This window comes from Numenius arquata, chromosome 24, assembly GCF_964106895.1.
Source record: "Numenius arquata chromosome 24, bNumArq3.hap1.1, whole genome shotgun sequence".
Taxonomy (NCBI): Eukaryota; Metazoa; Chordata; class Aves; order Charadriiformes; family Scolopacidae; genus Numenius; species Numenius arquata.
The window spans coordinates 3,220,471-3,244,824 of NC_133599.1; the positions used below are offsets into that span (position 1 = coordinate 3,220,471).

Consider the following 24,354-nt stretch of genomic DNA (forward strand, 5'->3'; position numbering starts at 1 on the left):
CCTTACCATCGCCTTAACGCCGAGTCCCGGCTCGGCCCCGGTGCCCAGCAGGTCCGTGCTTTGATGGCACCGCTGCTGCTTCGCCTGGCACCCGGATTGCTCCCTCCGTGCTGTCCCCGAGGGGGGAAACGGGTGCCACCATCTGCTCAGGAGCCCCCAGAGCTGCCCAGTTGCTTTAGCTGCCCAATGCAGACGCTGTTCCCGTCACCTTTGCTGCTCCCTCTGTCCCCTCTTGCTCGCTCGGTGCCGCTTGGGCTCCCACCCCCAAACCAGCACCTTTCTCGGGATCAGTGTCGGCGCTGGGCTGGGGGCTGTGTCCAACCATGGGACCCTTTTCCACAAGGATGCTGCTGGGTTGGTGCAAAGCAGCAAGGGGAGGCCACGGCCGTGAGCCGTATGGGCTTGGGGACCAGTGGGCTTTTGCTGGTGGGCACTGGGTGCCTGCACCTCCTGCAAGGTGCTCAGCCCATGGCTGGCTCTGCTTTTCCTCATGGCCATGGTCTCCCAGGCTCCCGATAGCTCCCTGCTCCCGTTGTGGCTTCCCTCCTAGCATCCCACGCTGCCAGAGCAAGGGGCTCCGAGCTCTACCTCCCCCAGGACCAGGGGGGGTCGGTCCTGCCCCCAACATGGGCACCGGCCCTCTGTGGGACCCCCAGCAGGAGGTTGAATGGGGCTGACCTGCTCCATGAGCTGAGCACAGCTTTATCTCCTCTCAGCACTTGGCTGGTCCCCCATCACAGGCTCTGGGAGGGTGATCATGGCCCGCTGAGGACTGTCCAGCTCATGACAGTGGTTGTGCATCAACTGGGGGTTTGGAATCAGACCCCTCTGCCCCTGCTCTGGCCGCTTGGCGAGCGGTATGGGGACGAGGCAGCTGTCCCTGTCCCCTCCACATGGGCACAGGAACCTGCCCCAGCAAGAACCCAGGACTGTTGTTGCGTCTGGTGTTTGTTTTGGTGCAAAATAAAAGCTGCTGGTAGCTGGAAACGTGGGATGGTGGGTCAGTGGGGCTGGTGCAGGACATGTGCCGGAGCAGGGGCAGCACCCCTGGGAGCTGGGGGTGTGCTGAGCCCCTCTCCTGCAGCTAGAGGTGCCAGGGAAGGCCGGACCAGGAGCAGAGATGCTGGCAGAGGCTTTTCCTGAGAGGGTGGGCTGCTGATGTGTCCCCCCCCGCTCCATGCTCCTGACCTCCCTTCAGGTGTTTGTGAGCAGTACTCGCTGCCCCTTCCCTGCTGGCACCAACTGCTGGGAATTGTCCTTGTCCCTGAGCAGTCCTTGTTCCTTCCTGTGGTCTGAAACAGCTTTCTGTGGAGCTGAAGGCTGGTCCCACATCTTCATCGTGGTCCCCCTCCAAGGCCCTGCTGGGCTCCAGCTCTGGCACGGGCAGGGTGGCTGCAGTGGGCACAGGGCAGAGGATGCTGAACCCTAAACCTGCTGTCATGTGGGGTAAGACCTCAAGAAAATACCAGAGGTGGGAAGGAGAGAGGAGCAGCCCAGGACCCACCACGGACAGACAGGGCAGGAGAAAGAGCTGGGAAACAGCACGAGTGAAAACATCACAGGGAGCAGAAGCCTTAGGAGGGGGCTGTGCCAGAAGAGGGGCAGGGAAAGGGGGGGACAAGCACCCTCCATCTGTGCCCACATGGGGTGAGAGCTCCCCATCCAGCCCCCAGCTCTCCCCGACCCCAGGCCGGCAAAGCCCAGACCCTGAGCTCTGCTCCAAAAAGTCATCTTTATTGTGCCAAGGGCGGGGGGGGGGGGGGGAGAGAATTGTAAACAAGTATGTGAAATATACAGGTTAAGTTACTCATCGTCTTATTAACAAAATAAAGCTCTATCTATATTTACAGTCTTAAAAAAAAAAAAAAAATAATAAGAGAGAGAGGAAGAGCTGCATCTTTGTGGGGCACATCTGCTTCCAGCCCCCTCTGCAGCACAGCCCGTCCCACCCTGGGAGCTGGCCCCCCCCTTCCCCAGGGACCCTGGCCCTGGCCAGAGCAGCACAGGGAGGGGGAATAAATAAAGCACTGATGAAGGGAAAGAAAGGAGAGAGGCGTTTGCTGGGTGGGCGAGGAGGCAGGACCCTCCCTTGGATAAACATCATCCTGCCGGCAGCCCCGCGGGGTGCTCCGGACCCCCCACCCTGTGGCTGAGGACATGGATCCGCTGCAAAGTCCCCATTGCAAGGCTTGTGTCCCCCCTGCTGCTGGAGCCTGGAGCCACGGTGCCTGTTTCTGGCTGTTGCCACAGGGCGGTGCACGGACTCTGTGCACAGCCGGACACCCTGCACGTACAGCCAGACACCATACACACACAGCCGGACACCGTACATGCCACCCTGCACCCCAAACACCCCTGGACCAGGCTCTGACCGGAGCAAGGTATTATTTTTTTTTTAAATTAATTCTTTTTTTTTTTTTTTTTTTAAATTGCTCTTATTTTTTCTCTCCCTCTGTGATTTTCGCGCTGCAGGTGGAGCCTGTGTCTTGCAGAGCCGGGGTGCGGGAGGGAGAGGTGCCCAGGGATGGATGGGGCACAAACGGGGCGCCTACCCACCGCAGCCGGGGCTCGTGCCCGGGGCAGGGGCTGGCGGGGGGGGGGGGATGGCGGGGGGGTAACGGTGCAGCCATGGAACAGGCACCCGCTTTATTTACAAAGTGGGCCAGAGCTGTCAGGAGCACAAAGGGCTTCTCAGAGCCTTTGGCTGGTGCCCGGCCCAGGCGAGAGCTAAAAATGGCTCCATGGGAATTTGCTGGCAGGCTCTAAAGATCGAGCGGGAAAGTCGGTGGGGAGGTCAGGCTGCGCTGAGCGAGGGACAAGCCTGTCCCCATCCCGTGTCCCTGGCAGCCACCACAGGTGAGGCTCTCTGCAAGGGACCCATGGGCGCTGGAGAGCTCGGGGATGCTCTGGAGGTTTTCCTGCACCCTGATGCCCTCGGGTTCCTCCCAGAGGGGCTGAGAGGGGGTGGCAACTCAGTAGCCATGCCACCCGCATCCCTGGGCCAGGTGACATCTCCTCCCCATGTCCCTGTCAGCCACTGATCTTCAAACTGGGCGAGCTGGAGCCACTTTCCCAGCAGCAGGAGCCCTCACCAGGTTGCCCGGCGGGGTCAGCACGTCCCAAAACCGGTAACTGGTTGCAAAAAAAATGCAACCAGCAGCATCCACCACGGCTCATCCCACCCAAAATGCTGGTTGCCCACCCTCCTGGGATACGCCAGCAGCATCCAGGGGCAGCAGCCACTCCTGCCTCCAGGGTAGCAGCTCTCCTCTGCTCCCAGCACAGCCCTTTGGCCGAGTCCCGTCCCATCGGGGGATGCTCTGACCTCCTTTTCGGTGACACTCATCCCTGCCACCCCCACCCACCGCCCCCCAGGTCCCCCCCTCAGTCCGTCAGCACCACCAGCTCGCCGTCACTCTTGTCCTCGCCCTCCGAGTCCTCCTCCTCGCTGTAGCGGTACATCTCACCGTCGGCCACCGAGTGCCCATCGTCGCCGCCGTCGCCTTCCTTGAGGCTGCGGGTGTTGACGATGACGGGCATGCTGGGGTCCATGCTGCGGGGCAGGTAGTGCTCCATCAGGGGGGGCGTCAGCTGCATGCCCACCGGCCGCTGGTACAGCACGTCCGAGGAGGCGGGGGGCATCTGGCTGCCCTGGGGCCTGCGGGACAGGGGAATGCAATCACCGGCCGGGGGGGTGGAGGTGCTCTCCCTGCCTCCCCCACCCCACGGGCGCCTCGGCGAGCCCCCCCCTTCCGGATGGGAGGAAGGGGCGCGTTACCCTATCAAGTATCCCTGCCTGGCGTCCTGCCGCCGGTTCCTCATCAGCGCCTTGTACTCGCCCACGCGCAGCCGCTTCCCCTCCACGATGCAGGTGCGTTTGGGTCGGGGCTTGTACTTATAGTCGGGGTATTTCTCCAGGTGCTGCCGGCTCAGCCGGGCTTGCTCCTCGTAGTAGGGCTGCTTCTCCTGGTTCGTCATGGATTTCCACCGGGAGCCTGTGGAGAGAGAAGCCACAGGATGTGCTTATACCCCACCTGCTGTGATGAAACCCATGCCGGCTCCCAGCTGGGATAGTCATCACAGGAGTTAATTAATGCTCATAGAATCATAGAATGGTTTGCGTTGGGAGGGACCTTAAAGACCATCCAGTGCCACCCCCTGCCCTAAGCCCTGGGACACCTCCCACCAGACCAGGCTGCTCCAAGCCCCCTCCAACCTGGCCTTGAACCCCTCCAGGGATGGGGCAGCCACAGCTTCTCTGGGCAACCTGGGCCAGGCTCTCACCACCCTCACAGCAAAGGATTTCTTCCCCACATCTCATCTCCATCTCCCCTCTTTCAGTGTCAAACCCTTCCCCCTCCTCCTATGGCTCCCCTCCCTGAACCAGAATCCCTCCCCAGCTTTCCTGGAGCCCCTTGAGGGACTGGAAGGGGCTCTAAGGTCTCCCCGGAGCCTTCTCTTCTCCAGGATGAACCCCCCCAACTCTCACAGCCTGTCCTCACAGCAGAGAGGCTCCAGCCCTCCCAGCATTTTCCTGGCTCTCTGCTGGACCCGTTCGAACAGCTCCATGCCCTTCCTGTGCTGAGGACTCCAAAGCTGGATGCAGTTTTCCAGGTGGGGTCTCACCAGAGCAGAGCAGAGGGGTCATATCATCCCCTGTGCAAACAGCACCTCAATTTGCAGGCAGCCGGTGAGAGCGGCTGCTCCGATGGGAGCCCCGTGCCCTCCCGGCACACCGGGAACAGGTCCCCAGCCCTGACCTTCCCTGGACACCTCTCGGGCCACGGCTTTTGATCCTCTCCGAGGTATGGAGAGCAGGTGCTGCAGCTAAAACAGGCTGTGCCGGTGTGTGACTCGCATTCCCCCACTGGCTGACCTTTATTGTCATCGCCACCAGCAGCCCGGGCAGGAGGACAAAGCAGGGCACAGCACAAAGGCTGGGCTGGGAGAGGGGCTCGGGGCAAGGCTGACGGAGAGAAAGGGATTCATCCCCTCAGCTCAGCACCTGGGAGGCTGCAGCTGGACTGGCGTCCAGCTTGGGAGAGAGAAGGACAAGCTGGAGGTGCTTGGAGATCCTCAACATCCTTGGAGATGCTCAACAGTCAAGAGGACACAGCCCTGAGCATCCTGATGGGACTATGGAGTTAGGCAGGCTTTGAGCAGGGTTTTGGGCTGGTCAACTCCAGAGACACACCCCCCACATCACTGAAATCCTCCTGTGAGTCCTCATGTGCCCCTTTCCTGGGTGTTCTTCACCCACTAGCACGGTGAACCTCCCCCCAGGGAACGCCCACACCTGCACCATGAGCCAGGTGGCCCAGGTAAACTGAGGCACAGAGGCATCGAATCATAGAATGGTTCAGGTTAGAAGGGACCTTAAAGACCATCCAGTGCCACCCCCTGCCCTGGGCAGGGACACCTCCCACCAGACCAGGTTGCTCCAAGCCCCCTCCAACCTGGCCTTGAACCCCTCCAGGGATGGGGCAGCCACAGCTTCTCTGGGCAACCTGGGCCAGGCTCTCACCACCCTCACAGCAAAGAAGTTCTTTCTAATGTCTAACCTCAATCTCCCCTCTTTCAGTGTCAAACCCTTCCCCCTCATCCTATGGCTCCCCTCCCTGATCAAGAGTCCCTCCCCAGCTTTCCTGTAGGCCCCCTTTAGGGACTGGACCGAGAACATGCAAGCCCCTTGCCCATGGTGTCCTCCACCACCTCCTTCCCCGCACGCTCAGCCACTCGCACTGCCCTCAGACCCACATTTCCATGAGCAGGAGAGGACACAGGAACCAAACCCCCCCCCCCACACACACACACACCTGGGTGCATATGGGCTCTGGACCACTCGTCCATCTGCTAAATTTGGACCCCTCGAGCAGCGAGTGGCTCCGGTCCCCAGGCAGAACCACACGGACATCCTATTTAAAGCCACGGACATCCACCGTGACAGCAAGCAGCTCACCGCAGAGCTCCTGCTCCCGGACCCCCTCCCCCGGACCCTGTGGTCGCGAGGGGGTAAGCGGAGCAGATCTTCCCCATGAGCTCTTTCAAAGGGAAAAGCTTGGCGGTTGTTTTGTTGGGGTTTTTTTTTTTTGGTTTTTGTTTTTTGTTTTTTTTTTTTTCCCTTCAATGAGCAGAAACGAGCTGCTAAAACGAGGTGGTGGTGGCAGAGCGAGGGGTGCGTGTCGGAGGGAACCCACGGCGCTGCACCGCCGCTGCACGCTCGCTCCCGGCCCCTTCCCACGGACTCGTTGGCGACCGCACCGCTCGCTTTTAATAGCTTTTAATGGCCGCGGGGAAGGGCTGGTGCGACCGAGAGCCGCAGCAGGACCGCTGCTGTCGGGGGGAGGGCGTGCGAGACGTCACCTGGATGAGGCTCGTGCTGCTACAGGCACCTCCAAGAGTGATGCTACAACAAGGGGAGCATCATCCCGGTGGGCATCACCCGTACGCAGGAGGATGAGGGTGAGCGGAGCGAGCAGCCGGGCCCTCCGTGGGGATGCAGAGGGGGGTCCTGCCCCAGCCCCCCCCGCCCCCCCCGCCAGCACTCACCCAGGATCTTGCTGATGCTGGAGTTGTGCATGTCCGGGAAGGCCTGCAAAATCTTCCTCCTCTCGTCCTTCGCCCACACCATGAAGGCGTTCATGGGCCGCTTGATATGGTTGTTGTTCCTAGACTCGGGGAAGTGCCGTGAGCCTGCGGGGGAAAGCCCGGCCGAGGTCAGGAGCCAGAGGATGGAGCAAGAGGCGGAGGGGGTCATACCAGCCTGCTCTCAGATGTCCTTACCGTCCATCTCACAGGTCAACAGAGCCTCGTCCAGCCGATGGGCAGGGGTCTCCTCCATCCGCTCCTTCACTGGGGAAGAATCAATCCCGCTGTGGTCCTGCAGGAGAGCGGAGGGTCAGGAACCAGCTCCAAGCCATGGAGCCCACACAGATGGAGCCCCGGCTCTGGCAGCCGACGGTGGGGTCAGAGAAGGGGATGGTGACCACCCTGTGGGGTTTCATCACCTTGCGGTAGGGGTTGCTCAGGGATCCCTCCATGGCTCCGCTGTGGCCATGCAGGAGCTGCCGCGCATCCTGGATGGCTTTGGTGATGGCGTCCCCTTCACCCAGGAACCCTGGCAGGACAACAGCACCCATCAGCGCCAGCGCCCACTCCTCCAACACCCCACAGCACCCCATCCTATCCCAGAAATCACACGTGCCAAGGAGGTGGCACAGAGCAGCAGGTGGCCACCCCAGGGACCAGAGATGTCCCCTGTCTCTGGGAGGTGGCCATGGGACATCCATCAGTGAAGGCACTTGGGAACCCACCCAGAGGCAGGTTGGACGGGCTGGTCTGCAGGTCCCTGGTGGCCCCATGATTCGGCGTGAGGGACTGGCAGCTGCTCATCTTCAAACTGGGCGAGCTGGAGGCACTGGGGAGGTCGGAACCTTTGGGTTTGGCCGTCAGGTTCAGCGGCTGCGAGGTCTCCTGTGGTGGAGGGGGGGTGGGGGGATGAAGCACAGCCCCCACAGCACCTCAGCCCAGGGGATGGAGATTCTTTGGGGCTGTACCTGCATCTGGAGGTGGCCTGAGCCGGCGGGTCTCTTCAGCGTGGGAGGAGGGGGGCTGTGAAGCAGCTGCACAGGGTAATCCACTGCGGGGAGCAAAGGGAGAGGGGTTGGGGGGACAAGGCCACCCCACAGGGCTGGGACACTCCCCGGGGGACCCCGCTCACCTGGTTTGCAGGGGATGGGCTGGATGGGCAGCGCTAACTGGGAGTCGGGAGTGACGGGAAGAGGCTGGTGGCTGGGGGTGAAGGCGGGAATCATGACGTAGGGCATGTTGACCTGCTGGAGGGGAGACGGGGGGAGAAGCGGAGAGACCAGACAGCCGCTGTGGGACACTGCAGGGAGGTGCCATCCCCTTGCCTGGCCCCGGGAGGGGACACCAACCCAGCACACGAGGGGGCTGCAGTCACCCAGCAAGGGAAGGGAAGGGGGGGGGGCTCGGGGAGGTGTCCCCCCACCTCTACCTGGATCTGTTGCTGCAGGAGGTTGATTTTGTGCTGCTGCTGGATGAGCTGCTGCTGCTGCTTGGCGATCTGGCAGGAGGGAGACAGCGGGGCTCAGTGGCACCAACGGCAGCGCCGAGCTGGCCCTGGTGGGGCTACGGCCCAGCAAGAGCTGCCCAACACCAGCAAAACGGAGACAAGAGGTCTGCAGAGGGTCCCGAGGGCCATGGAGAAGGCAGGCAGGGGCGGCTGAGCTGCCCCCGAGCCACCTTCCAGGGCACAGGGAGAGAAATGGGCTGGGAGGGACGGTGTCACCCCCACCCCAGGGTGTGCCAGGAGTGTCACCCGTGCCCTTAGCATCGTATGGGCCACCAGAGAGGAAAAATAGGTGTTCAAAGAGCAAAGAGTCAGGAAGGATCCAGTGTGGTTCAATTATTTCAAGGAGTGCAATTCCCATCTTCTTTGACACATCCTCCTGGGATCAGGGAACAAGACAGGGAGTCTTTGGGAGGGCACATTAAATGGGAGGGTTTCCAGGGAGAAAGCAAAGTCCTGCTGCCCCTAAAGCTATCTCCCCACCACTCCCAGGGGACCCTTTCCCTGCACCCACGGCCAGCAGATCCCCAAGGGATCCCTGAAGGGATGGATGGTCCTTGGCAAACGCTTCCCCAGCGCAGGTTGCCCATGGAGACCGGAGCTCACCTGCTCTTGCTGCTGCCGCGCCAGCTCCATCTGCTGCTGCTGCTTCTCGAAGAGCATTGCGGCCATGTTCTTCTGCTCCGAGTGGGCCGTCAGGAGCTGGTCCCGCAGTGTGGACAACTGGTTGATCATGACAAGTAACTGGAGCTCCTTCTCCGCCAGGCTCTCCTGGGTTCCTGGAGGAAACCAAGCGGCTGCGGGTCAGGGGCTTGGGGAAGGGGAACAGCATCACCACCACCGTCGGGTGCTGGGGGGCAATGTGTGGCCAGGGAATGGCTAATGCGCGGGGGCATAAAGATCTCCCTGTGCTAAACCATCCCCTCTGCACAGAGGCAAGTCTTCATCAGGGATGCTCCCCCCAGAAAAAAATCAAATTCATGTTTTGGTTAAAAAAGTACAAATCCCTACTAAATACATGCACTTGCAGGCACATTTTCCCTCCCACTGAGGTGGGAAATGCCGTGTTTCCAGCCCAAACTGCCCAGGCACGGGGTGTCAGAGGTAGGATGGTGGAGGTGGGTGGCCCGGGGTGGGGGCCTCACCTTTCACTTCCTTGGACTCGGTGGTGTTTCTGCCCAGCAGCCGCTCCTTCCAGTCGCTGGAGAGTAACTTCTCGATGGTTGGCATCACTGTCCGTGCCGGCCGGCACCCGGGTCGGCAGAGCAGGGAGAGGGAGAGGACAGGCAAGTGAGCATCCCATCTCATCCCATCCCATCCCGTCCCGTCCCACGGCTTTGCAAAAATAATGAGAGGCCCCAAGGGAGTGACAGGGGGGACCCAGAGGCCACTCAAAACCTTTTCTTACCCTCCTTCAAGTTCTTGTTGAAGTCCAGCTTCTCCTGGCCACCAACGGCCGGCTCGAAGGCAGAATGCCTGGGCTCTGGTGCATCGCTGGTGGGCGAACGGGACTCCTGCAACACACACAGCGTGACTCGGCACCCGCTCCCACAGACAGGGACGTCCCCAGGTCTCCAGGCAGGAGACACTTGGCCGATGGGATGCTTGGAGCCAGCCCTGCCCAGCTGACTGATGGACCACACTCTTGGCATGTTCCCCCCATGCCTGAGATGCCTGAGAGCATCTCTGCTCTTTCTGCCACAAAACCTTGCTTGCTGGAGGTTTCTGTAATTTATTTAGACTGCCCGGCTCCTCCGAGCCCCATTCCCCCCGGGAGGCAGCGCAGGGAATGGGAAGGCTGAGGCTGGTCAGGGGGAGAGAAAACCCAAGAGTAATTAAAAAGGGAAGCTGAAGGGACAGAGCATGTCTGGAGGTGGCTCCATGCCAAAGGTGAAGCACTTAAATCCCAGGGCTGATCCAAGAGCATCAACAAAGGCCACAAAGTCTTGGGGGAGCCTCAGGTTTCACCTTCGTTTCCTCAGGATGAGGAATAACCACCCGGGGAAACAACCACCCCCTCTGCTGGGGATGGAGCCTAGGTCCGGAGCAGGGGTGACCAGCGGGACCTCAGCCAGGACTAGTGCTTGTCACAGCCATGGGACTCACCTGGGGAAGGGCCTGGGGGTCAGTGCCCTCCCTCGGCGGTGGCCCCGGCGGGTCGTTGGGATGGGGCTCGGTGTTGGGGGCAGCCCCCGGCGGGGACTCGTAGCCGCTCTCCTTCTTCTCCTCCGTCTTGATGGTGCAGTTCACCATGCTGCCCGCTCCATCGAGCTCCAGGTGGGGAGAAACGGGGCTCCTCATGGACATCCTATGGGGCAACAGGGTTGTCAACAGAGCTATGGGGCACCCCCTGGCCACGGGCATCCCTTTCCCAGCCTGGCCCCATACTGGAGTGCCCTGCGCTGCTGGTTTTTCAGGGGCAATGGTCTTGCTTTTTGCCATGGCTGGGCAAAGCTGAGCTCTCATTCCTGGCTTCCTGAGCTCAGGTTTTGGCAGATTTGGGGCTCAGTGGCCAGAAGTCCCCAGGGAAAACAAGTCCTTCACACTTTGGGCTGTGAAAGGAAAGGAGCAACAAAGCAAAGCCCTAAAGAAAGAGATGTAAAGGGATGAGACTTAGGGCAAATACGGGCACGTGCCTTCGTGTTTCATCCGGCAGCCCGGCAGAGAGAAACCCAAGGCTGATGGTGACAGAGAACCCTGCCAGACCCGAGCCAGCACCCCAGGGGTCCCCGGCTCTTGGCTCACGAGTGGCTCCCCCCCGCGCCACCCCAGGAGCGTGCCTAGAAAGCTGTCAGGGCAGCAAAGCCAGTTTCCCACTCCAACGGGAAATGGAAATCCTGGCCCCGCCAAACAATGGCTGGGACGGCCACCAGAATCGCTCCTCCGGGAGTCCCCGGCACGGTGTGGAGCTGGGACCGGCTGAGTCCTGGCCAGGGCAAGGGGCTGGACCCGGGGAACGGCTCTCCCCAACTTCGCCATGGATGCCGGTCCAGCTCCCGGTGCTGCCAGCTGCTCAGCCGGGCACCAAAGAAGGGACCATGAGCTGTTATGGAGCACGAGGTGTATAACCCCAGGGGACCCCAAGCACAGCCACAGCCAGTATTTTCAGTGGGAACTGCTCCCCAAAGTGTGTCACAGCCAAGTCCCTTGCAAAGCCTCCAGCAATGGCAGGGCTGTGGGTGCCGGATCCCTGACCCCATGCCGGGCACGCCGGGATCTCACCATCCCTTTGCTGCAAAGGGATCAGCTGTGCATGGGGGGCAACCTGTAGCCATGCTCACGGGGACTCACCTTCTCAGGGCCACCAACAAGAAGGGGAACAAATATTACCCTCCCCAAGCTCGTCATTCAGGGAGGAATAATGGGAAAAGGAGGCCCTTAAAGAAGGGATTTGCACTGGCCGCTGCCAGGATCCTGCGGGACCACAGGGGCTGCTGAGGTGGGATGGGGCAGTGGTGGGATGGGGAGAGCATCCTCCCCGGGAGCTGGCACCCCCACAGGCAGGACCCCCTCTCACCTCTGCTCCCTCTCACCTCCCCGCACCCCGACGGCTCCTCGGGACCCCCCGAAATCAGGGCTGGGGGGTGGGGGGTGGGGGGGGGCGCGAGCCGGGGCAGCAATGACATAACAAACAAAGCCCAGCTCAAGCTGCGAATTAATCAAACCGCTGAAAATAAAACCTTCCTCTCAGGAACTTCAAACAAAAGAAACGAAAACAACAAGGCCGGCTGGGTAATGAAAAGCCAGGGCTGTGAATAGGGGACAAAAGGAAGTGGAACAATAGGGTGTTGGACAAAAGCAATAAAGTAAAGGGAAGTGTGACAGCTCCACAATAGGGCACTGTGTGCGCCAGCCTTTCTGATCTTAGCGGGGCTTTTTTTAATCTCAGTTCCCTCGCCCTCCGCTGAACAAACCATCACACTGGCCGGGCCGGCCGGCTTCCTCCCGGCGTCGGCATCGCCCGGTGGCCACTGCATCCTGCGGCACCGCCTGGTCACCCCTCCCTCGTCCTGCCCCGGCTCACCTTGGCTGGGAGGGCCACCTTGGGCACGGGCCAGCATCCACCCGAAAGCCCATCACCCGCATTCGACACGGAACCGGACACGCTTGGCAGCGGCGTGGTGGTGGCAGGTGGCCAGCGGGCAACCGTGCCCATGGCTCCGCTGGCTCCAATGACCCGCGGAGGCAGGATTTGCTGCTCCAGAGCCCGCGCTCTCCATGTGCTACAGGTGGGGAAACTGAGGCACAAAAGCACGGCAGCTGCAGCATCTTGCCCTGGGTGCTTTCCTAACTCAGGACCCGCAGGTGTGGGTGAGCAGCCACTCCCTCCTTCCAGCATTTTTGGCTTTTTAAAGGCAAAAAAAACCCCTAGCCCTCCCTCCCTGCAGCTGGGATGGTGCCTGGGTGCCCAGGCAATGGGGTGGCAGCACCAGTGCTGCTTCACAGAGTGATGCCTTCGATGCCTTCAGTTTGAGACACACACAAAAGCGACGTCCCACTCCTCCAGCAGGTCACATTTCTATTGTACTCGACCTCCCGGTGCCACTGGAAGTTTACTCTTAAAAATGTGGCCGGTACTTTAATAGGGGTCTGTTTGAAAGAGGCCTCATTGTGGATTTATTATACGGTTTGCCGAACAAAAAATAAAATAAAAAAAAATAAAAAAGAGAGAAGAAAAAGGAGAAAACGGCGCCGTTATCTTGTTACAGGGCTGGTTCCTCACAGCTCTGTGCTGCCGGGCTCAGGTGCTGGGCTCCGGGGCTGCCTGTGGCAGACAATAGGGACAGGAACAATTGCCTTGGCACGGAGAGCGTAACAGATCCTTGCCTTTAATGTTTCCCATTTAATGAAGGGCGGAGGGGAAGGGAGGGAATGGCATTGGGATGCGAAGTGCCAGCCTGGAAGACCAAAACCTGGACCCACCAGGGAGCCACGAGTCCCCGGTGAGGGACCAGGGACCCCTGGAGCTGCTTCCTCCGGGCACGGTGTTTTAGGGAGCACGAGGGGGGCACTTCCCACAAGCATCAAAGCCCTAAAACTCTCCAGGCATCACTCCGAACTCCAGCCCAGCAAGTCCAAGGGCTGAGATTTTTTGGGATGGCGACAGCCAGCTACTGGGCAGCTTTTCTTTCTCCATTCGTACCCCCGACCGGCACGTCCTGCAATTCTCACGGTGGCCGTGCCACCCTTCCTGCCTGCCAGCCGATCCTATCGGCCCTGTTTGTGTCGCGGCAGAACAGCTCGAAAGGACAGGGGATGCCCAGGCGCCACCAAGCCCCCACCCTGCCTGGCACCACAGCAGCTTGGGGGGCACCGGTGAGAAGCCAAGACACACACCCCCCCCTGCCAGGCACCTTGAGCCCCCTCCAGGTCGCTTGTGCAGGATCTGGCTTTGCCAAGAAGGGGCTGCCAGCATCACCCCGCCGGCACAAAGCACCAAGGGGAAGAAAAGCCAAAAAGCTGCCTGTCAAAGGTGTGGTGTGGGCTGGACCAGGCTTCCTCTTGAAATTTTAAATGATCCTGTGGAAGGATCATTTAAAATTTCAAGGCCAGGTTGGATGGGGCTTGGAGCAACCTGGTCTGGTGGGAGGTGTCCCTACCCATGGCAGGGGGGTTGGAACTCGATGATCTTTAAGGTCCCTTCCAACCCAAACCATTCTATGATTCTATGATTCTCCCTGCAGCAGAACCTGCCTGTAGTCATAAAAAAAGGGTTTCTGCTCGCAGGGCGGCTGGAGGAGGAGGAGGATGGAAGGTGAGACAGCCCAAAGGCATGGGGGAGGTTGTCTGCCCTTGCCTTGGGCAGGGACGAAGCAGGTTCCATGAAACTCAAGCTCTTTGCAAAAATACTGGAGAGTGCAGGAGGCCAGAAAGCCACAAACACACAGTTTCCCGCGCTGCCAGGGTGCGACGAAGAGACGCAGGGATGCTCGGCTCAAGGCAGTGGCATCCCGGGAGAGAGGATGGGAGTGCGGGAATGGCCCCGCATCCCTAAACCATTCCAGAGCATCCCTCCCCCATTCCAGAGCATCCCTACCCCGCGCCGCAGCACGTCTGCCTCAAGATTGATCCTGCCCCTTGGCTCGGGGAGCCGGGCTGCCCAGGTTTTTGGACTGGCCTTGCCCCCACCTGCCTCTCAGGCAGACCAGGGCACCAGGACAGGCTCTTGGGGTGTTTTTATTTTCCTCTTTCTCCCCAATTACAGCAGAAAGCTATCGGTTCACGAGTCACTGCAGACTATCCCCTTCGGGAGCCCAGCATGGTACCCAGCCATCCCAAAACCAATCCACCCATCCCGAGCAGCGCACGACCACTCGCCCCACGGCCACATCCCACCCCCACAGCCCAGGTAACCCACCCAGAACCACACAGGGCAAAAACCCGAGGGGAAAAACACCCCACGGGAGCAAAACCAGCAATGCCGACGAGAGCCGGGGTGGCGCAACAACCCCACCGTGCACGCAGCAGCCACGTGCATCATTCACAGCCCCCGGCACCCCCTCGAGAAAGAGTAGAGGAAAAAATAAGACACACACGGACGTTTTCTTCTTCCAAGAAGGGCCCGAGGAATCCCGGCCGGCCACCGGCACAGACAATAGCCCATCTCCTGCCAGACGAGCGGGCCGCTTTCCTGCCAGACTTGGAATGTCCTTTCGGGGCCGTTTCCGCCCCAGCGTGCCTTCACACATAAAAGAATGGATGGCTTCCTCCGCCGTGCCCGGGCAGGGATGGCCAGGGACGGCCCTGGAGCACAGCCCCGGCCGGGGGAAGTTCACGGGGCTGCCACCATCCCCTGGGGACGCAGAGCATCCCGTGATGGCAGGTTATTCCCCGGGAAGGCAAAAGCCGGGAAGGCCACGGGGGATGTGGGCTCTGCCACCCCCAGCTGTGCATGGAGGGGGATGCCAAAACATTTTCTACACACTGTAGGTGAAACGGGGCAGAAAGTGTAAGACCCTGGGGTTTGCTGCTTCTGAAAAAGCAGGTTTTCAACCCAGAAGACATCTGGACGCTGAACGTGTTCAGCCCCAGGGATGCTGTCCCCAGGTGAGAGCCACGGCTCCACGTGTCCCTGATGGAGAGCAGCCTCTCGGAGCAGCGGTGCTGGCAGGACACGTGTCCCCCCCCTGCCACGGATCTGTGTCACAGGTGTGCCCCGACCCGTGCTGCCCCGCAAAGCAGGGTGCTGCAGCGACGGAAACGCTCGGCATTTAGGGGAGGTCCAGCCAACGCTTTGCTGCGCACCCTCAAAGGCTTGGGTTTTCTACCCTCTTACCTGTCAGCAGCGCTCCCACGGAAAGCCGCAACCTCCATCTGCCCAGAAGGCTGCCGAGAGCTCCGGTTGCCGGAAAAGCTGCAAAATCAACGCCGAGAAGGGAGATCTTTGGCAGGCGGTGAGGGGGGGGGGGGGGGGGGGTGCATTTTGGGAGCGTAATGCCCCAGGGGACAGAGGGGCAGCAACAAGTGCCCCGTACATAGAGAACTGGGCAGCCAGCTGGTCCCTGCCTGCTAAGCCCTGCCGTGGGCAGGATGATGACCACGTGAGCTGCCCAGCAGCAGCTTCACCAGCCCAGAAAGACCCCCCCCCCAGACCCCAACTGCGCCTCTCCATCCTGGCAAGACTCGGAGTCCCATGGGAAAAGCTCTGGCGTCAGCAGGAGCTGGGATTTCCCACTGTCCACACACAAAACAGACCGGTCTTTGTCCAACCTCCATCCACCATCAGTTCCCTGAAGGCAATTTCTTGCCCCCCCGCCTCCCCAAAAAAAATAACGGCCTCCGGAAACGTCTCTGCAGGGTCAGAGCAAAGCGGTGATGCTCCGGTGAGAGCATCAGCATCATGGAAACTCCCGGGAACGGCCGGCGCGGGAAGGAGGAGTGGGTCACCCCTCTGCAAGTGCCACCACAAGCACCCCTCCTCCCACCCAGGTCCCCTCTGTCCCCTCTCTGACCGGGCCTGGGACCCCCATCCTGATGCCCTTGGGGTCTCCCCACTTCACCCCTGGAAGAGCGCCTGTTGCCGCAGCCCCAGCGCTGCCACACTGCGGCTCTTTGGGGGTGGGGAGCATCAATTGTCCATCTTCTAAGATGAAAAGCAGCAACGCAGGTCTCCTATTACCGCACTGCACTTGGAAGATTTAACCCTAAAGCAATTACAACCATCTAGCATAGCATTCACTAATTCTATCCAAAAAAAAAAACCCCAACCTGCCTTCTTCAAAGGCCTCCGGGCCACGGCCAGGGCTGCTAATGAAATGCATATCTCTCTGATGCATGCCAGCAGAGAAGCCCTTCAGAGGTTCAGGGGGAAATCGAATCAATCCTGCTATTCAAAACTGGAGGAGAGAGAGAAAATAACCCCGTATTAATCACTAAATTCACTTAAGTTGAACACTTGCGAGCCAGGGAGAAAAAGATGTAGGCTCGGGGAGAAGCAGAGGATGTGGGCTGCTGAACAGAGTGACTCTGTGTCCTCCATCGCCTCCAGCAGACCCCAGCTCGGTGGAGGGTGTCTCAGGGCACTAAGCTGCAGCAGAGCGAGTCCTTAGAGGGCAGCTCTGTCCTCAGGGACCCGGCTCCTGCCTCTCTGCGCCTCGTGGAATAATCCCACTTGCCGAAATCCACCTCACCCCCTGGGGGGCTGCCCTCTCCCTCCTCTGCCTCGGGACCGGCCGGACCCGAGGAGGCGGTGATGGGCACGCGGGATGCTCTGGGTGGGAATAGGAAAACGAAGCCTCCCATGATAACGATGAGACAAGCGCAACATATTCCCTGTGTGGTCCATTTGGCCCAGCCCCGGCGCACCTTTTAACTGGGCCACGTCCCAGCCTCCTGATGCCCCCCCTGCCCTTACTAACCATTTCCAGCTCACTGCTGGTTTCACAGTGCTCCTGTGGCAGGTTTTATCACCTTCCTCTGGTTTCTTAGGTGATGGCAGAGGGGCAAAACGCTTTCCTGTCTTGGTGTAAAAGATTACTCACCCTGCCCGCATTGCCCCCCCACCATGAGGGCTTTGCTGGGACTCCCCCATCACCACCCAGCCATGCCTTCGTGACCCAAAAATCCAGGGATGCCGCCTCCCGTGAGCCCGGCTGCGTTGGGATGCAGAAAAAAAAAAAAACCCGGCCAGTAGTTTTATAACTATCCAAACAATAAAATTAAATACAAGGAGGCAGTCGGATCCTTCCTCGGGTGTAAACTGGCACAGCTCCACCGCCTTCACAGCCACGACCCAAACACATTTTTTCCTTTAGTGGGATGAGCGATGGGATGCTTTTAAGCAGGGGGAAAATTAAAAACTGAACCTCAGGTGGAACTTCCTGGCCGCGAGATTTATTAGACGGGGAATGATCTCATCAGGGAAGCGGAGGAAACTCCATCGCGCTGGAATTATTTAAAACCGTGCAAAGCCCGGAGGAAGAAGGCGCGGGAACAATCCCAGCGACAGCCCACGTGATGGCCGGGGACCGCGCTGGTCATTCCCGTTTCCTGGCCTCAAGACTAGACAGTCTGCAGGATGTTTTATTTTTATTATTTTTTTGCTTCCACTCAAGAAGGCGTATCGATAAGGAAAAAAGAAAAAAAAAAATCCCTTTACACCGTCTCCGGCTTTGCAGGCAGATGGGTTTCTTGCCCAGGGAAGGTTACGGGATGCAAAGCATCTTTAAGCATCTGGCAGCCCCGGTGGTGCGCGGCGGGAGAAGGGGCTGCTCAGCAGAGGTGAGACCTTTGCTCCGAGCGGGAGAAGTGCTGAAAGAAGGAACTCCCCTTCCCTGCAGCTCTAAACGCTCCAGGGAAAAGCGCAAACCCCCCAGTTTTAATATTTTCAAAGAGCCCCTTCCTACTGCCTCCCTCTCCTCTGCCGCTCCTACCTTCCCCTGCATCGCACCTCAGTGAAAGACAGAAATATCACGGCGTGTTAACAAGGGCAGACACAGGGGAAGCACGAGGAGGGAGGAACTCTGAAGAACCGGTATCTACTCCTTCTTTCCTTTTTGTCTGCATCAGAAATAATTTTTTTTAAACCATTTTCCTCCTTTGCACGAGGCTTCACCTGGATGCAAAAGAAACGGGAGCAAAACCTGCTGAGCCTTTACTCCCAGCGCCGGGGGTGGCTGGATCAGGCCCACGGTCCCACCGATGCCACCAAGGTGGCAGATGGTCGGGGGAGCTGCCAGGTCCCTGGGACCCAGCGCAGGTCCTCGGGGCTGCTCCCAAACCCCCTCCCACCACCCCAGCACAGGCATCGGCGCGTTCCATCACCCCCCTCCCCAATTGAACCAGCCTCCATCAATCAACCAATTACGGGAAAGAAATTTAAAAAAAAAAGTCAGCAAACTCGGAGCAAATAATGAAGCCTTCCCCGCCTCGTAGCGGGAGGTGAAGGATGGGGACAACTCACCCAGCCAGCCCTGGTGGGACGGCGCGGTGATGCTGGCACGGCACGGGCACAGCAAGGGAAGGCGGTTAGCGCGTCTCCCTCCTTTTCTTCACAGTTTCTGTCCTCCCCTCACCCAAAAGCGGCCCTCGGGCTTATCAGGGAGGCCAATCTCGGTGTCGTTTTTGTGTAATTTCACTCACTCAGCGTTTCCAGGCAGAGCGGAGGGCACGTTTGACTCGGCTGCTTCGTAAACAATACTTTCCTATCGCATGACGGAGGGGCAAAGACATCTGACCCTCTTCCTCTCCTGCTTAGAAAATAAAAAAAATAAAAAAGACTTGGGGCTCACCCGCCTCGACAGTGATCTGCCCGGGCTGGGGCTGCAGGGTGGGCAGGATGTTCCGAACCCTTTTTCCATGCACCGTGACACGGGGGACACGGTGAGCTTTGTGGCACGCAGGACCTGGTGCTATTTCGACACAGCCCCGTGGTCCATCCCATGGCACCAGCCAGTGTCCGTCAGCCCCTTGTTGAGTTCCTCGTTGCATTTTACACCTTCCACTAATATAATTATTTTTCCAGTCAGCTCCAGGCTTTGGGGGGGAGGTCTTTTTTTGGGGGGGGAGGGGGAGACATCCCATCTTGTTCACACTCCTGTTCCCCCAGGTGAGCCAGGCAGACGTGCGCACCGAGAGGATGCTCGGAGCCAGCCCTGGCGCCTCTCATACATGGCAGCCAAGCCCACGGTGGCAACCAAAAGCCATGGGGCTGCTCTTCCGCCCGCAGCGCCCCACACCCTGCAGCGCCCCAGAAACCTTCGGGGTCCCTTTGCATGGAGATCTGGAGCTGCAGCAAACAGGTCCACACACCCAGGCTTGGACACAAGAGGGACAAAGGCTCCACGGAGCCCCTTCGCCCTCCCCAGCTGCTGCCCAAATTTGGGATGGGGGTGGGGGGGGAAGCTCCAGCTGCTGGAGCCACTTGACATTTTCAGCAACAGATTATTATTTTTTTTGCCTGCATGACGGGAGCTGCCACACAAGCCGCCGGGGACACCGTCAACCTCCCTCAGAAAGAAAAGGCAGCCTGAAGGATGGGTGCTCGGTGCCAGTAACTGTCCATTATCTGCCCCAGATCATCACACCCTTATCCTAATGGCAGCCCCGACTCCGCTCCTGCTGCGCTTCAGCTCGCAGAGTCATGCCTGGCCGAGCCAGGATGAAGACCCCCAAGGAAAAGGCTTTCAGCCTGACTTCTCCCCCTTATTAGTGTAAGCCACGGTCACTTTGATGGTGTTACCCCTAATTTAAGGTGTGAATTCATGGCTTGGGAGGCAGCTCACCCCTCCATTGTCCTGCGCCCCATGGGTGAGCCAGAGCATCCTCCAGCAGCAGCAACAGGGCTCGCAACCGGCATCGCCTCGGTCGTGTTAACGGAGCAGAGAGAAATCACAGGAGGGAGCAGGAGTCTGGTTCATGCTTTTTTTATCCTACCCTTATTTTGGCTTAGGGAGAGACCCCTGGCTCTGGGGGACCCCACCACCACCCCATCCCACTGCAGGACCCACGGGATCCAACGGCAGCGACCCTCCAAACCGTGACCCTCCTGCAGGGCTGGGTTTGCACCTCACCCTTTTTCTCCCCTCTGGCTACGGAGGAACTAAACCCCATGAAATCCTGGTCGTGCAGCAGCTCCCGGCCCGGGATCCTCTCCTCCGGGGGAGCAGAGAGATTTGGGAACAAGCTTTTACTGGCCCATCGGGATCGTTTTCATCGCACACAAAAAAAAAAACCCAGCACAGAGGAGGGCAGAACCACTCCAGCAAGAAGCTCTCAGCCCTCCCCGTTTGCGAGGGGGTGTCCGGTTGCCCCCAGCCAGCCCGGGGCTCCCGCAGGACACCCCAGCGCACAAGGGGCTCTTTGTGCCCGGTGCCACCTGTCCCCCCAGCCCCGTATCCCCGTTTCCCCTGGGGTCCCCGAGCCTGTTCCCTCCAGCGAGGGGCTTTGGCAGCTCCTGCCTCCACGTGCCGCGTTCCCCTGCGCGGCTCAGCGGGGCTGCGGGCAGGCACAGTTGTGCTCTGCCTGCACAGGCAGAGACACGCACCCCGCTGCCACTGTGGGGTGGGTGTCTGGGGCACACAGGGAGGACGAGAGGGACCCGGAGGCATTTCACGGCCACCCTGGTTGCCGGAGCCACGTGGCTGCTGGGCTGACAGGGCTGGGAGCCCCATGGGGATGGGTCAGCCTTTCTTTGCCCCCCTAAATGAAGGATGGAGAGGACTGTAAGTGACTGTGGGGCTGTGGTTTGCAGCCCGAGGTGCTCCCGGGCAGCGCTGGCTTCAAGCTGTGTGCTCCCCATGGCTGTTGCACCAAGAGCCACGTCCAATGTCCAGCCCCAACTACCAGCCTTGCTTGAAAACACCACCACCCCCGAAAAAATGCATGTTCCCCAAGTCAGTTCCCAGGATGGACCCACAGACCCGAGACAACGCAGCAGGAGGGACGGGGCAGGGGGAGCCCAAAGGCCAGTGTTGCACCTGGAGACCCAAAACACAGCCCGAGAGCCTCCAAAGAAAGGCAAATACTCCTCTGCCTCTGCCCATGCTGCAGCCTGCGCAGGTAGGGATGGGTCCTCCAGCCTGGGGACCTCCCACAAATTAACCCTCCGGCTCCTGAAATCCCTGTGTCAAGGCATGGAAAATGAGCAGGAAAGGTCCGGAGCAGCCGTCTCCTGGGGAATTCACCTGCAGAGCTGCCCACGGGCAGAAGCCCAGGTTGGAGAGGACGGCCCTGCCTGTCCCTGCCAGCCCTGCCTGTCCCTGCCCGTAAATCCCCTCCTGCACAGACAGGCACACTCGTGTGCAAGCCCCTGCCCCAGGGGACTGCCTTTCCGCCTGGGCGTGCAAGGTAGAACAATAGGGCCGAGCCCTCTATTGTTCCAGACAAAAGATAAGCCGGGCTCTGGCATTCCCCTACGCCCTCCTGGGCAGGCAGGGAGCAGGCAGCAGGCAGGGAGCAGGCAGGGAGCAGGCAGCAGGCAGAGAGCAGGCAGGGAGCAGGCAGGGCTGCCAGCCTGGAGCAGGGCAGAGGGTTTTCTAAACCCTTCCCACACCAGCTCACTTTTAGCAGGTGAACCAGAGTGTGACCCTCCTGCCCAGCTGGGAGCTCGCACACACACTCCATCCCCACAGCCACACTCGCCCTGCCCTGGGCTTTGTCCCAGCTCTGCGTGGTCCCTGGTTTCTGCTGCAGTGGCCTCAGGCACCCACGTGTCCCCAGTGTCAGGACACCGGGGACAATCTGTGCGCTCAGTGCCTACCCAGCCTCTTTACAGACCTCGGTCCCGTCCTCTCCCCACCCTGAGCTGCTTCTCCTCTCTGCATCCCGCGGGGACACGGCGGGGACAAAGCACCCTGCCAGCCATGTGGTGGTGGCAGGAAGGATGTGGGTTGTCCAATACTTGGGGACTGGCTCCCCAGTGGCCTCGCCAGCCGGCATGGGGAGCAGGGTAGACGTCTCTGTGCACCCCGACACATCCACTGCAGTCCAACCCGCACCGTCACCCAGCTCAGCTTCCTCAAACAAGTGGTTTTCCAGGCTCCCAACAAGGCGGTGACCCGGAGCCACGCTGTGCCACCACCACCCAGCCAGAACAAGGGAGGAAGACCACGGGGGATGAGGGCTCCTCGCTGCAAACCCAAACCCAGGCAAAAAGCTGCACGAGGTGACAGTGCTGGAGGTGACCAGTGCTGCAATGGGTGCTGTGAAAAGCCTTGTCTCTGCCGGGAAATGCCCCTGCTGTGTCCCCTGCCCATGCTCGGCCTCGCTGACTTTCCCAGGTTGACTTTCACGTCTGAAGAGTTTCGATTTCTGGCTCTCACCAGGCAGCAGCACCGACCCCAGCGGCGGCAGAAGCTGCTGCCTGGTGCTGGTAACACCATCGGGTATAAAAAATAAAAATATTCTGTGATTCTGTATTTCTATCTACCTGCTTCTCCAGCTTCTCTTCCTTCTCCTGTTGGGCTCAGCCCAGCTCCCGATAACCCCATTTTGCAAGGGCAAAGAGGATCAAATACGGCCCCCCAGCCTCGCTGCCACCCCACGTTCTTTTAATTCTCTTCCCTATATTTAATTTACAATCTTATCCTCTTTCCTCCCAACAGACAACGAACTGCCACAAGCTGTCTTCACCGAGCAGAATTAAAAAATAATAACTTGGGCCAGCAGATTTCAGGCCTGGGCTAGTTTTTGGGTGGGTTGCGGGGGTCTTGCAGGCGGCTTTAAGGATGAGCCACATTATCTCGTTCTTCTCCGATAAGACACCCGAGGGTCCGTGGGGGGGTAGGGGGGAGGCTGCCCGGCCTCTGCAGCCACCAGACTGCATCTTTGATAACGGTCACATGCCTGGAGCAGGCCTGGGCGGTAATGGAGCATTAAATTATGGAGAGGCAGAATTTCAAATATTTCAGATCCATCTCCCCAGTTTGCATTCTGCAGCTGAAGGGCTGCAAGAAGGAGTAGGGGACAAGAAGGCAGGGAAGGGAGCTTCCCTCCGGTACCAACGTTCGCAGAAGTAGTTTTCCCCTGGAAAAACAACACATTTGGGCTCAAAGCAGCTGCAGAGGCATTCGGGGACCGAGGTGCTGGGGGGGTGCTCGGAGGCGAAGGGGATGAGGCTGTTTCAGCTAATACTACCCTCCACCTCAACCCTGTGCTCCAGTGCACTTGGAATAAATGCTTTGTTGAGGCAGATTCAGCCTCTCCATCCCCTACTCGGGTTTTTACTGACCCATTCAAGCGGCAGGGGCATTTCTGATGTGAGCCAGTCGTCCCCCCCCCCGGCACCTCCCCAGCCTCCCTCCCCACCGAGCTGGTGGGACTGGGCAGACCAAGGGCCCTTGTTTGGGGCTGGAGCGCTTCCAGCTTGGGACATGTGGTCCTGGAGCAGGTGGACACGGAGTGGGAGGGAGGGAGGGAGGGAGGAAAGGAAGGCTTCCAAGCAGCAGAAAATTTTCCAAAAGTTGATGCCTTTGGACCCTGCCAACTTTCCTCGTGCCGGAGGAGCCCACGCACTTCTCAGCCGTCCACCAGCAGCACCCGGCCATGAGGAGCTCCCTGGGGGCACGGCACGGCCAGCTCTACCCGAGGATTTCACTCCTGAAGTTACTCCCCAAAAGGCAAAGGATGGGGGAAAGGCACCAAGATATTTCCCAGCAGAACTGTCACGAGCTGCACTAATTTATTTCCCTTTTGCGTGTTCTTCACTGGGTTAAAAGTGGGTGGAAATTAGTGATGCATCGAGCAAAACTTTTAAGCGGCCCAAATCTTCCTCCCTGCAGTGCAACGAAACCAAAACCTCCGCGAAGTTTGTGAAAAATAAAGCAGTGGAGCCTCGGAGAGCCCAGCCCTGGCTGGTCAGGGGTGGCCACCACACCGCAAGGGACCCCCCAGCCGGGGAACGCCCGACCCCGGGGCTGCCCATCTTTTCTGGGCTCTCTCTCCTGCCAAGCACAACTCCTCCGTCAGCCCCGCTGCTGTCGGACGCACGAAACCAGGCAGTTTTGACCCATCAGTTATTTTCTAGCTGAGGGAAAAGGGAAAAATAATTTCATTAGGAGCCCCCCGGTTTGTAGTGATGCTCCGTTCGGCAGCGCGGCCGCGGGAGAGAACAAAAGAGGCCAGTCGCCTTTCTCCACGGCATCGCAGGCTGGAGGGAGCGACCGCCCTGCCCGCCAGTGGCTTATTTTTTTTCTTTTCAATAAACGTATTTTCTTCAGGAAAAGCAGCGGCACGCATTTTATTAGCGTGGCTGGCGACTGGCGGGAGGTAAAAGCGGAGCGGAGCCGGACTGACAGCGCGTCCCCAACAATCGGTCACCGCCG

The 24,354-nt window shown here is 59.6% G+C and overlaps 1 protein-coding gene across 1 annotated transcript; it reads right to left on the reverse strand.

The window, feature by feature from the left end:
- Positions 1-1,826: 1,826 nt before the first annotated feature.
- On the reverse strand, positions 1,827-10,399 carry SOX13 (SRY-box transcription factor 13). Its single transcript, XM_074163375.1, has 13 exons — positions 10,199-10,399; positions 9,501-9,606; positions 9,238-9,324; positions 8,699-8,871; positions 8,018-8,086; positions 7,721-7,835; positions 7,557-7,639; positions 7,314-7,473; positions 7,008-7,117; positions 6,784-6,880; positions 6,550-6,693; positions 3,779-3,995; positions 1,827-3,658 (listed from the first exon to the last, which is right to left on the reverse strand). The coding sequence occupies exons 1-13, from the start codon at positions 10,397-10,399 to the stop codon at positions 3,385-3,387; spliced, it is 1,836 nt and encodes a 611-aa protein (XP_074019476.1). The 3' UTR covers positions 1,827-3,384.
- Positions 10,400-24,354: the final 13,955 nt, after the last annotated feature.

Excerpts from the sequence above, each read along its gene's own strand:
- SOX13 (XM_074163375.1), bottom strand. The coding sequence starts at position 10,399 with ATGTCCATGAGGAGCCCCGTTTCTCCCCACCTGGAGCTCGATGGAGCG. Across the intron at positions 8,087-8,698 it reads CGCGGCAGCAGCAAGAGCAG|ATCGCCAAGCAGCAGCAGCA; the intron begins GTGAGCTCCGGT and ends CCCTCCTGCCAG. Across the intron at positions 3,659-3,778 it reads AGGCAGGGATACTTGATAGG|GCCCCAGGGCAGCCAGATGC; the intron begins GTAACGCGCCCC and ends CCTGTCCCGCAG.